The 12,868-nt window shown below is 38.8% G+C and overlaps 1 protein-coding gene across 1 annotated transcript in view; it reads left to right on the top strand.

The window, feature by feature from the left end:
• spen (spen family transcriptional repressor) overlaps positions 1-2,832 on the top strand; it is an 89,820-nt gene extending 86,988 nt beyond the window's left edge. Inside the window, exons 12-15 of the mRNA XM_060938334.1 lie at positions 42-377; positions 840-1,034; positions 1,325-1,483; positions 2,383-2,832. Coding sequence (XP_060794317.1) covers positions 42-377; positions 840-1,034; positions 1,325-1,483; positions 2,383-2,514 — 822 coding nt within the window. The 3' untranslated portion in view covers positions 2,515-2,832. The remainder of the gene's footprint in view (positions 1-41; positions 378-839; positions 1,035-1,324; positions 1,484-2,382) is intronic.
• Positions 2,833-12,868: the final 10,036 nt, after the last annotated feature.

Genomic DNA, 12,868 nt, shown 5'->3' with positions numbered 1-12,868 from the left:
TGCATTTCAAAAATAATCGTATGCATTTGTCTCCTTATCAGAGCTCCCAGGAAGGTGAACACAGATCTAAAGCTTCCCATATTGCATCTGGCGGCCCACTTAGGGAAACGGCACTTAACATGCCGCACGTTAGGCATCCGGGGTCAATGGATATGTCTCATGTACATCGAATCCAGGGCGAGAGCACTTCTCCTGCTTACACCTCTCCAACTGCCATGACACCCAAATTGGAAGTATCTCACTCTCTCCAGAAGGGATCTCAGAGTCTTTCATCAGGGCTCATTTCACTGCTTCCTTCAGCACCATCCAATATAAGACTTGATATAAAACCTGACAGTGCTGGGCACCCATCAGTTGACATGGTTCAACTGTTGAAGGTAGGTTTATTGTATTAACAGTAGTTATTTGGGGTGGCACGGTGGTGTAGTGGTTAGCACTCTCACCTCACAGCAAGAAGGCTATGGGTTCGAGCCTAGTGGCCGACGGGGGCCTTTCTGTGTGGAGTTTGCATGTTCTCATCCGGGTGCTCCGGTTTCCCCCACAGTCCAAAGACATGCAGGTTTAGGCTAACTGGTGGTTCTAAATTGAATGTGAGTGTGAATGGTTGTTTGTGCGTCAGCCCTGCGATGACCTGGCGACTTGTCCAGGGTGTACCCTGGCTCTTGCCCATAGTCAACTGGGATAGGCTCCATCTTGCCTGTAACCCTGCACAGGATAAGCGGTTACGGATAATGGATGGATGGATGGATAGTAATTTGGATTATAGAGAATTCATTGATTTGTTGACTGTGTCTTAAAAACAAATATTTATATGTATCTGTCTTTTTCTCTTTGAGCAGAAGTATCCTATTGTATGGCAAGGTCACTTGGCACTCAAGAATGATAGTGCTGCAGTCCAGTTACACTTTGTTTCTGGTAATAATGTCCTGGCTCACCGTTCACTACCTCCTTCAGAGGGAGGTCCCCCTCTTCGCATTGCCCAGAGAATGCGTTTAGAAGCTTCCCAACTTGAGGGAGTTGCAAGGAGGATGACTGTAAGCACTATTGCTTTCTTTAACAACTGTAGTTACATTTGAAATATGCATTTGTATACCTTTTGGATTATGTGGTCACAGCTGTAAACATTACCTTATGAGTGAGGAAACATTTTGTAGCAAGGTTATCAAAATCAGGGCTGCATGCATGCCAGTACCAAAAATCAAGCACTATAATGCCTTGGTAATTAAGTTATGAGTTGGGGGGGGGGTTGTAGAATGCTAACGGTGCAGTGCTGTGGTCTCCAGGACTAGAGTCCGATAATAACATTTTCTGTTTCCATTCCTAGCTTGAGGATGATTACTGCCTCTTGTTGGCGTTACCCTGTGGTTTGGACCAAGAGGATGTTCTCATTCAGACTCATGCTCTTAAAACCTGCTTTATCACATACCTGCAGGCAAAACAAGCTGCTGGGATTATCAATGTTCCCAACCCAGGCTCCAATCAGGTAAGCACAGCTGAAGAGCAGTCTGCATACATCTTAACTTTTTCTATTCAGAAGAAATATTCTTCAAATAGGAGTTTTTGCTGCCCATCTATACGTAATACTAATAGTTAACAGTTATTCCACGAAATCGAGTCATACATGAGCTGATAGCCGATGAAGTGCGTAGCACCGAGTTGGCTATAAACCATGTACGACGAGATTTGAGTGGAATAACTGTTTTATTCTATCCACGTTCACTGGATTTTGAGAAACAGCATTTTTATTTTCATTTTTTGCAAATTCGATGAATAAAATCTTCATACAAAACATCCGACAAAATCATTAGAACGTGAACAAGCTGGTCAAATGACTAGCAATTTGTGAAAAATGCTATAATAATAATAATACATTCTTACCATCAAATACTTTCATTCCATATTTTGTTGCTTTTTTTTGTATTTTTTGGGGGGTTTCTTCTTTTTCTTTTTTTTTTTTTTTTTGCCAGTTGGCACCCAACTTAAAGGTGCATTACCGCCACCGACTGGGCTGGAGTATGGAACAGGTGATATTGGGGGGAGGGACTATATTCTTTTAGCTATTTCTGTTTCTTTTAAATACTTGATAATTTTTGGGGTTTTGTTTTCGAGTAGAGTTTTTACTTTGTCCTTGGTTGGTTCAGCAACACGCTCCGCCATTTTGTTTTGTTTTTCTCTACTCATGGTATATAAGCTGATATCCTAGTCGTAGAGTAGCCAGTCAGTGCGTGCGATTGCTCATATCCAGTGAATGTGGATAGAATAATTACAATTAGAATAGAAGAATATTACAATTTTGAAAAGCAAATATTAATATAAATATCGACCTAATCAAAATTCATTCTTCTTTACTAATGAGAAGTTTGTTTTCCTTCTCTCCTGTAGCCAGCCTATGTTGTCCAAATATTTCCTCCTTGTGAGTTCTCTGAGAGCCACTTGTCTCACCTTGCTCCAGACCTCCTCAAGAGCATTTCCAGCATCTCACCGCATCTCATGATTGTTATTGCATCTGTCTAAGACTTTCCGGAAAGAGCCCATTTCCTTAAATAAGAATAATGCCAACACCAGCTGAACAAGATTTTGGCAAAGGCCTCAGTTTATTTACTCATCTGTGGTCTTTACTCATGCACTCATTCTTTTTGGTTCTTTCACTAAATCCTTTATTCATTGTGATTTCATAATCCATTTAACTCACAGTAGTAAATGGAGCTTTGTAATGATCAATTTTCTGATCATTTTTATTGTTTTCATTGCTTTTTGGAAAGTTTTGAAAGTGTATCTATGATTTTTAACACCTGTATAAACTCTTTTAAAGTTAACGACATTGGACTGAAAAACAGTTGACTTTTATTTCATTGAAATAATGATTGTGATTTATTATTTTTAAAAACTTCTTAAGAAGATGGAACAGATCAATTATTGCACTATCTTAAGGAAATTAAAGAAAAAAAAAAGGAAATCAAATATGTAAGACTTTGTACAGATTTTGAATATTAATGTGGTGCATATTACTTCAACATGCTTCTTTCACCAGCCATGTGTGTTTGAAAATTATTAAGCTAGAGAGGGAGAGAGGGCATTTTGTGAAATTTATTTGAGAATTGTTGGAAAGCTATGTATGATAAATTTGTTGTATGTACTGCATCTACTGTCCAATCTCCAGTCAGTAATTCCATGACTTTTTAAAAACAACTCTGTGTATACTCTTATTTCCCAAAGGGACAGAGTACTTGTGAGTTGTAGAGTTTACATTTGACGCCTCAGTAGGAGATTGTATGTACATTATTCTCTTTCTATTCAAAACTTGAGGTAATTTGGGTAAAGTGGGACTGTGTATATATTATAAATATTTAAATACTTTCAGAGCAGGCCCTATGAATCTATAACAGAAGTTGCCATTAACTATAAAACTAAATTTCATCACTATCACTCATTGCATTGTTTTTTTAATCAGTTCAGTGCCAAATTTTTTAAAGGGGAAAAAAAATCAAATTTTATTTTTAATACTTTGTACTTGTCACTGGATCTTTTAAAGTTCTGCTTTCACTTTTACTCATTTCATATATTTGTGGTCTCTTATCTGTTATATATTTTTACTTTAAAATTTTGTCAAATCTGTGACTCAGAGGGTTGTCCTTTCTTTCTTTCTTTCTTTCTTTCTTTCTTTCTTTCTTTCTTTCTTTCTTTCTTTCTTTAAATCAGTTTGCATCATGTTTGACCTCTGATTAGATACGTCTCTGAATGTTGACCTGTGCCATGGAGGTGGTCAGGTTTTGTTTGTTTGTTTGTTTGTTTGTTTTTTGGTGGCGGGTTGTTTTTTTTTCTGTTGTTAAGAATTTTTTAAAATCTGTACAGATGTGTTCTCACATGCCTTTTCTTCTGTTGCCTGTCTCCTTGAGCCAAGATGTAAATACTCATTTATTCTGTGTATGTCGTAATTTTATTTTTACCTTTTTTTTTCAGGGTTTTGTTTTATAAAACAAAACAGTCTGAAGAACCAGAATTAAGGGTAAAGTGATGCAGAAATGAAACCATGTGTCTCATGTTGCAGTTTCAACTGCAAATTGATGGCTCATGAAAACAATGAAGGCACTTAATTTTTTTTCTAAGCAAATTTAAAAAAAAAAAATAAGTCAAAACACCAAAATGAAAAAGAAACAGCTCTTAAAATTTTGTCTGTAATTTTTTTCATTGTTGTGAGTGTATGTTTCTGTTCCTCTATGAGGACATTAAAAAGCATTGTTGAGGAAACACTTCTACAGATCATTAAATGGTCATTCATTTTCTACTTTTTTGAGTGCTTGCTTAACATTTTCTTAAAACCTTAATTTTTTTTTTTTTACATTTCATTTTAAAGCATATGCATGTACATATTTTGAGGAGCTTAATTATTCTGAATGAGAATAATGAAGTGATTAAAAAACCATCAGTACACTAAACCAACCTTTGCACCCTATATACTGTATTAAACTGGAGAACCATTTTCTAGGGTGTCCCAAAGAAGAAATTTACTGGAATTATAATAATTATTATCCAGTGAAATGTCTCAAAATGTGAGAGGAAATTTACACTGTAAAAATTTTAGTGCCCAGTTTGAATTGCGAATGGACAAACCAATTGTCAGTACAATAACAATGTTATGCCATTATTTTGTGCTCCTAATGTGCAATAGCAAACTCACCAGATGGTGGCAATAAAGCCCTTCTATAATGCTCCTGTTTTGGGAAGCTCTGTGAAAGCATAGTGCACCTGAAGCTGTAGGAGTTTGAGGAAGGAATACTTGATAAATTATTATTATTAATGAAGTGCATTGTTACTCCTATACACAGTGCCATCCATGATTAACACCCCCCCTTAAAAGATTAGTATAACAGGTTAGAAGAAATCCGCCTTTTGGTGAAGCCGCTTCATCTCAGACTGAAAAAATGAGAAAAATCCAACCTTTAATTGAAATAAATGTATTAGCCGTCATCAAGAAATAAATATTTTCAAAAATAACATGTCCCGTTAGGGCGGCACAGTGGTGTAGTGGTTAGCGCTGTCGCCTCACAGCAAGAAGGTCTGGGTTCGAGCCCCATGGCTGGCGAGGGCCTTTCTGTGCGGAGTTTGCATGTTCTCCCCGTGTCCGCGTGGGTTTCCTCCGGGTGCTCCGGTTTCCCCCACAGTCCAAAGACATGCAGGTTAGTCTGTGGTTGGTAGAAGAGAGCAACTGGACTTGCTTGAAAAGTCTTGAAGACGTTTCGCCTCTCGTCCGAAAGGCATCATCAGTTCTGTCTGTCTAATAGGGAGTATCAAGTATTTATCCTCTTATGGATCATAATAGAATCCAAATCAGAATGCTGATGGCTGCATTGAAGGTGGCTGATAGATGTCATAGACACCCACCTCTGTTCAGTGATGGTCGTTCCAGGCTGACAAAATTGAACGATCCTCTCTGGCTAAGATGTCTGCCAGTTTTCTGGAAGTCCTCTCATACTCCCGCACTAGTCGAAGGGAACTCATCCCAAAGTGTGGAGAAACATATCTGTGAAGATACTCAGTCGTCCAGGTACATAGTAATCTGTGGTTGGTAGAAGAGAGCAACTGGACTTGCTTGAAAAGTCTTGAAGACGTTTCGCCTCTCGTCCGAAAGGCATCATCAGTTCTGTCTGTCTAATAGGGAGTATCAAGTATTTATCCTCTTATGGATCGTAATAGAATCCAAATCAGAATGCTGATGGCTGCATTGAAGGTGGCTGATAGATGTCATAAAACATTCCAGAAAACTGGCAGACATCTTAGCCAGAGAGGATCGTTCAATTTTGTCAGCCTGGAACGACCATCACTGAACAGAGGTGGGTGTCTATGACATCTATCAGCCACCTTCAATGCAGCCATCAGCATTCTGATTTGGATTCTATTATGATCCATAAGAGGATAAATACTTGATACTCCCTATTAGACAGACAGAACTGATGATGCCTTTCGGACGAGAGGCGAAACGTCTTCAAGACTTTTCAAGCAAGTCCAGTTGCTCTCTTCTACCAACCACAGATTACTATGTACCTGGACGACTGAGTATCTTCACAGACATGCAGGTTAGGTTAACTGGTGACTCTAAATTGACCGTAGGTGTGAATGGTTGTCTGTGTCTATGTGTCAGCCCTGTGATGACCTGGCGACTTGTCCAGGGTGTACCCTGCCTTTCGCCCGTAGTCAGCTGGGATAGGCTCCAGCTTGCCTGCGACCCTGTAGAACAGGATAAAGCAGCTAGAGATAATGAGATGAGACATGTGCCGTTATTATTGGCATCCCTGCATTTAATACTTTCTACCACGCCAGTAAAACAGCACTGAGTCTTCTGCTATAACATTTTATAAGGTTGGAGATACAGAACAGGGCATCTCAGACCGTTCCTCTTTACACAATCTCTCCAGATCATCCAGGGTCCGAGGCCCTCTCTTGTCCACTCTCCTCTCCAGCCCAGCCCACAGGTTTTCAATGGGGTTCAGGTCATGAGACTGAGATGGACGTGGCAGAAACTCCATTTTTGTTACATCAGACCACAGAACATGATTCTCTTCAAGTTGTAGTAGCATTTCGCAAAATTCAGGCACTTATGTTTGTGGTTAACTGAGGGAAAAGGCTTTTTTTCTGGCATACCTTCCAAATAATCTGTTGGCGTTGAGGTGGTGTCTGGTGGTGGTTTTAGGGACTTGGAAACCCCAAGATTTTACTTCTTCTTGTAATTCACCAACAGTCATCCTTGGGGATTTTTTAATTTGCTTTTTCTTTTCTTTTTTTTTTTTTGCCTCTTTTACCCTCCTCCTCACTGTATGTGGGGGCAAAATAAACTTGGGTCCTTTTCCAGGCAAGTTAGTAATAGTTCTATTTGGGGTCCACTTTTTTTTGTTAATGCCCTCACAGTAAAAATGGACATTTTAAGGTGAGTAGCATTTTTTTTAATAGCCATTTATGAAGGCTTTATGAAGATCAACACACTTCCTCATTTAGTTTGCATGTTCTCTTATCTTTTGCATGTTGATGGATGACTAAGGGAATTTGGCCTCTGTGTCACCTCATATTTGTTCCCCAGTTAATCAGGAAGTCACGGATTACAGCTTGAAAGTTCCTACACGCTCCAATCAACTCAAAACTGTACAATTTAAATGGGAAACATGCTTCAGTTACATTGTGTTCACTGTCATTTCCAGGGGTGCCAATAATAATGGCACATGTGTTTTTGTTGAAAATAATTATTTCTTGATGAAGGATTTGTTTTTCTTTGAATAAATTCATTTCAATTGAAGGTTGGATTTTTCTCATTCAGTGTGAGATGAAGCGACTTCACTGAAAGGTGGATTGTTTTTTCTAACCCTTTTTACTAATCTGTACGGGGGGCAAAAATCATGGAGCGCATTGTATAAGAATCCAAGATACAAGATAGAATCCAAAGCTGTCCCTGTATGTTTGAGCTAAAAAAAAAAAAAAAACCTTGCATGTTATTCTTCTTACATATTCATTTTTGCTCGTTTTCTTGATGAATGCCAGTGACTCTTGAAGCATGCTATGTAGATTCACCATCCACTTTATTAGGAACACATGCTCATTCATGCAATTATCCAATCAGCTAGTCATTTGGCAATAGCGCAATGCATTAAATCATGAAGATACAGGTCAACAGGTTCATTTAATATCCACGTCAAACGTAAGAAGAGGAAAAAAATGCAATTTCTGTTACTTTGACCGTGACATGGTTGTTGGTGTAAAACAGGCTGGTTATACTGGTCATTCAAAAATGCTGATCTCCTGGGATTTCCAGGCACAAGAGTCTCTAAAGATTACACAGAATGGTGTGTGAAAACAAAAATTATCCAGGGAGCAGTGATTCTGTTGGGGGGGGAAACACCTTGTTGATAAGAAATATTAGAGGAGAATAGCCAGGTTTACCGAAACTGGGCAGTTGAAGATTGAAAAAACGTTGTTCCAATTTTCATCTGTCCAGTTTCAATGAGCCTTGATCTTTTTACTATTCATCTCTAGAGACTGTTAAGTTTGAAAACCCCAGGAGAACAGCAGTTTCTGAAAAACGCAAACAAGTTCGTCTGGCACCAATAACCATGCCATGTTGAACCAGGGACCCTGGAGCTGTGAGATGGCAACTCTATCATTGCATCACTCTTATTAAAATTATTCAGTTAAAATTATACTTCAGGCAGCATGGTGGTGTAGTGGTTAGCGCTGTCGCCTCACAGCAAGAAGGTCCGGGTTTGAGCCCCGTGTCTGGCGAGGGCCTTTCTGTGTGGAGTTTGCATGTTCTCCCCGTGTCCGCGTGGGTTTCCTCCGGGTGCTCCGGTTTCCCCCACAGTCCAAAGACATGCAGGTTAGGTTAACTGGTGACTCTAAATTGACCGTAGGTGTGAATGTGAGTGTGAATGGTTGTCTGTGTCTATGTGTCAGCCCTGTGATGACCTGGCGACTTGTCCAGGGTGTACCCTGCCTTTCGCCCGTAGTCAGCTGGGATAGGCTCCAGCTTGCCTGCGACCCTGTAGAACAGGATAAAGCAGCTAGAGATAATGAGATGAGATGAATTATACTTCAGTGTACACTTGTGTTCAAAATAATAGCAGTCCAACATGACTAACCAGATCAATCACTGTTTTTGGTGGAAATTATATTACTACATGGCAAATAATTTACCAGTAGGTGTAGTAAAGTCATAGAAAACCAACAGACCAACATTCATGATATGCATGCTCCTGAGTCTGTGTAATCGAATAATTAAGTGAAAGGGACGTGTTCAAAATAATAGCAGTGTGGAGTTTAATTAGTGAGATCATTCATTCTGTGAAAAAACGGGTGTCAATCAGGTGGCCCTAATTTAAGGATGAAGCCAGCACATGTTGTACATCCATTTCTCTCTGAAAACCTGAGAAACATGGGTCGTTCCAGACATTGTTCAGAAGAACAGCGTGCTTTGATTAAAACGTTGATTGGAGAGGTAAAACGTATACTGTAAAGAAGTGCAGAAAATGATGGGCTGCTCAGCTAAAATGATCTCCAGTGCTTTAAGATGGACAGCAAAGCCAGAGAGACGTGGAAGAAAACAGAAAACTACCATTCGAATGGATCGAAGAATAGCCAGAATGGCAAAGACTCAGCCAATGATCAGCTCCAGGGTGATCAAAGACGGTCTGAAGTTACCTGTGAGTACTGTGACAATTAGAAGGTGCCTGTGTGAAGCTAATCTATCGGCAAGAAGCTCCTGCAAAGTTCCACTGTTAAAAAAAAGACGTGCTGAAGAGGATACAATTTGCCAAAGAACACATCGACTGGCCTAAAGAGAAATGGAAAAACATTTTGTGGACTGATGAAAGTAAAATTGCTCTTTTTGGGTCCAAGAGCCACAGACAGTTTTTCAGACGACCCCCAAACACTGAATTCAAGCCACAGTACACTCTGAAGACAGTGAAGCATGGTGGTGCAAGCATCATGATATGGGAATGTTTCTCTTACTGTGGTGTTGGGCCCATTTATCGCATACCAGGGATCATGGATCAGTTTGCATATATCAAAATACTTGAAGAGGTCATGTTGCCTTATGCTGAAGAGGAAATGCCCTTGAAATGGGTGTTTCAACAAGACAACGATCCCAAACACACCAGTAAGCGAGCAGCATCAGGGTTCAAGACCAACAAAATGAAAGTTATGGAGTGGCCAGCCCAATCCCCGGACCTTAATCCGATAGAAAACTTGTGGGGTGACATCAAAAATGCTGTTTCTGAGGCAAAACCAAGAAATGCAGAGGAATTGTGGAATGTTGTCAAATCATCCTGGGCTGGAATACCTGTTCACAGGTGCCAGAAGTTCTCAGAAACCGTGGTTATACAACTAAATATTAGTTTAGTGATTCACAGGAATACTAAATCCTTAAGATTTTTTCAGTTTATACAGTAAATATTTGGAGTTTGTAATGAAAAATGCAGACACTGCTATTTTTTTGAACAGCCCAATGTTCATTTTTCTTCATTTTCTGTAAAGTAATTAAAATATTGATACATTTTTCTTCATGTTTTGATGTAGAATATAATGTGCATTGTTCCCAATGCATGGAAATAAAAACTATTATAAGGATTTTGAGCTTTACTCACGTTTTTAAACACACTGCTATTATTTTGAACACAACTGTATATACAGAATGACTCCAGTGAAATACTCTATAACGCAATTTTCCTCTGAAGGTCTCCATGACAGACTGTTCTCACAGACTTTTGCCCAAACTGGAGCTACCCTGCCCAGTTATTATGAACTGAATCTGTCTTTATGACTCATTCGCTGTACCAACTGATATCTATTTTCACTTTGTTTTCATTGTTGGTCATTTTTTAACGTTTGATTCTCTGACTTTGCCTCTGCCTGTGTCTTGACTCCAGTTATTTGGTGATCCTTAAATAATTTGTTCAGGGAAGAAAGCTAAGGTAAGAACGCCCCAAGTACATTTGTCTGGAAAAATATGATGGCCAATAGACCAACTTGGTATAGTAGTTTGAGTTTGCACAAAGCAAAACATCTATTGTACAATTTTGTTGTAGACAAATAAATTGTAATGGTTTGTTCAGATGCTTGTTTAAGATGGGCTGCTTGTACTTATAATCCTGTTCCTCAGTTTAAATTGTGATTTTGGTTCTCCTCTATTAGAGATTCAAATGGTATCCTGCTTTACTTGCAGAATGAACAAATTCAGTACTTCTTCCAATCCACATGTTGTGAATCATATTCCTTGTCTCTAACTGGTGACACACCCAGGATGTATTTCTTCCTCCTGAAAATCCCCGTGGCTACAATCCTGTAGCTACCATGTCTCATTTCCTCCTGCTTTTGCTCCAGTTCCTATGTTAAGTCTTCCGGACCTACCCAGAGCTCCGAAACCCAGGGTTTCACTGAGGAGGCCCAGAACTATGTTGTCACACATCTTAATTTTGTTTGCCGCTTATATTCCTGGTCCAGATCATTTACCTCAACTTTTTCCCCACATCATTGCTTTCCGTTGTTTTGTTAAGTACATTGTGGAAAATAACTGGTTCTTGCTCTCACCAACAGCCACCCAATGGCAGTGTTATTCAAGAACTCCTACTAAATTACGGAAATGACCTAGAAACCCAGATCTATGAATATACAGTACCAGTCCAAAGTTTGGGCACACCTTCGAATTTTGTGTGGGTTTTTTTTTCTTTATTTTTATTAATTAACAGACACTTCATGTCTTAAAGTAATGATGGATGTCATTTCTCTTTACTTAGTCAAGCAGTTCTTTACATAATATGGATAACTACAGTTGTGAAATAGGGCTGTATTTACTGTTATTTGCTGTAGTTTTATTATTTACTATTTACCATTTGATCTCAAACATATTAAGAAGGCAAGAAATTGCACTAATTAACCTTTGCCGAGGCACACACTACAAAAAAAATTGAAAATTGAATTTGAGGAGAAAATTACTTAATACTAATGAAATTATCTTGCTGCATGGACAGATATTTTTACTTGATAAGACATCTTAGAATAGGTTGGTTGCGATCTAGAACCAGGTTTAATAATCTCAGAATTGGTGCCTTGTATTCTTCTAATCGGAAATGCTAGATCGTTTCAACTATTTTCAAGATATTTTCACTTGCTAAGATATCACTTTTTGCAGTGCACCTGTTAATTGAAAAGCATTCCAGGTGACTACCTCATGAAGCTGGTTAAGATAATGTCAATAGTGTGTAAAGCATCATCAAGGCAAACGTTGGCTACTTTGAAGAATCTAAAATATCAAGCATATTTTATTTTACACTTTTTTGTTGACCACATAATTCCATATATGTTCCGTTATTTCATAGTTTTGATGTGTTCAGTATTGTTCTACAATGTAGAAAATAGTCAAAATACAGAAAAACCTATGAATCAGTAGGTGTCCAAATTTTTGACTGGTACTGTACATGAATAATAATAGCCTAAACATCTTTAATGCGGGGTGGCACGGTGGTGTAGTGGTTAGCACTGTCGCCTCACAGCAAGAAGGTCTGGGTTCGAGCCCTGGGGCCGGCGAGGGCCTTTCTGTGCGGAGTTTGCATGTTCTCCCCGTGTCCGCGTGGGTTTCCTCCGGGTGCTCCGGTTTCCCCCACAGTCCAAAGACATGCAGGTTAGGTTAACTGGTGACTCTAAATTGACCGTAGGTGTGAGTGTGAATGGTTGTCTGTGTCTATGAGATCATTAATGCTTGCCAAATTAGTCAGTCCGCTATTTGTAAATGCTAATTCTCTAATTGTCTCTGTTGTTGGATTCTCAAATATGACTGATCAGCAGGTATTGACTAATTTTGTATAAGAGCAGCTCTCAAAATAGTTCTGGGTGCCATGCAAATCTCAGATTTATATTAATGTGCTCATTTGAATACGTTGTATGGCAGACACTGTATAAGACTGAGAATAAATGGATTTAAAATGTGATATTTAATAAAGAAAAGTGTATAATCATTGATAAAGTGCTATTTTCTTTAAGGAGATGTTACTTAACATTTCTGGAAAGAGTGTTCAGTGTCAGTGCTTTATAACAGTCAATTCATTTTCCCCCTATGGAAAAGTCTTCAGAACAGAGGCCTTTTGTGCTTTGTAATTTCTCTGTAAAAAAAATGACAAACTTTTTTTGTCTTATTAACTTCAAGACAGAAAATAAAGAGAGGCAGTTGTGGACATGGCCGTTTATAGCTGATATGATGTACATTATTATACATACAGGACACTTTTTCGATGGAATAAAAACATGCATTCTATTCCCTTTTAGCGGGTTCCATTCATTTGGTTTGATATCATGCAATATTGTTAGCATATCGCTTATTCTACATGTATTA

Source organism: Neoarius graeffei, chromosome 13 (assembly GCF_027579695.1).
Source record: "Neoarius graeffei isolate fNeoGra1 chromosome 13, fNeoGra1.pri, whole genome shotgun sequence".
NCBI classification, from domain to species: Eukaryota; Metazoa; Chordata; class Actinopteri; order Siluriformes; family Ariidae; genus Neoarius; species Neoarius graeffei.
The sequence above is the reverse complement of the archived record's forward strand: the minus strand, read 5'-3'. Positions and strand labels throughout refer to the sequence as shown.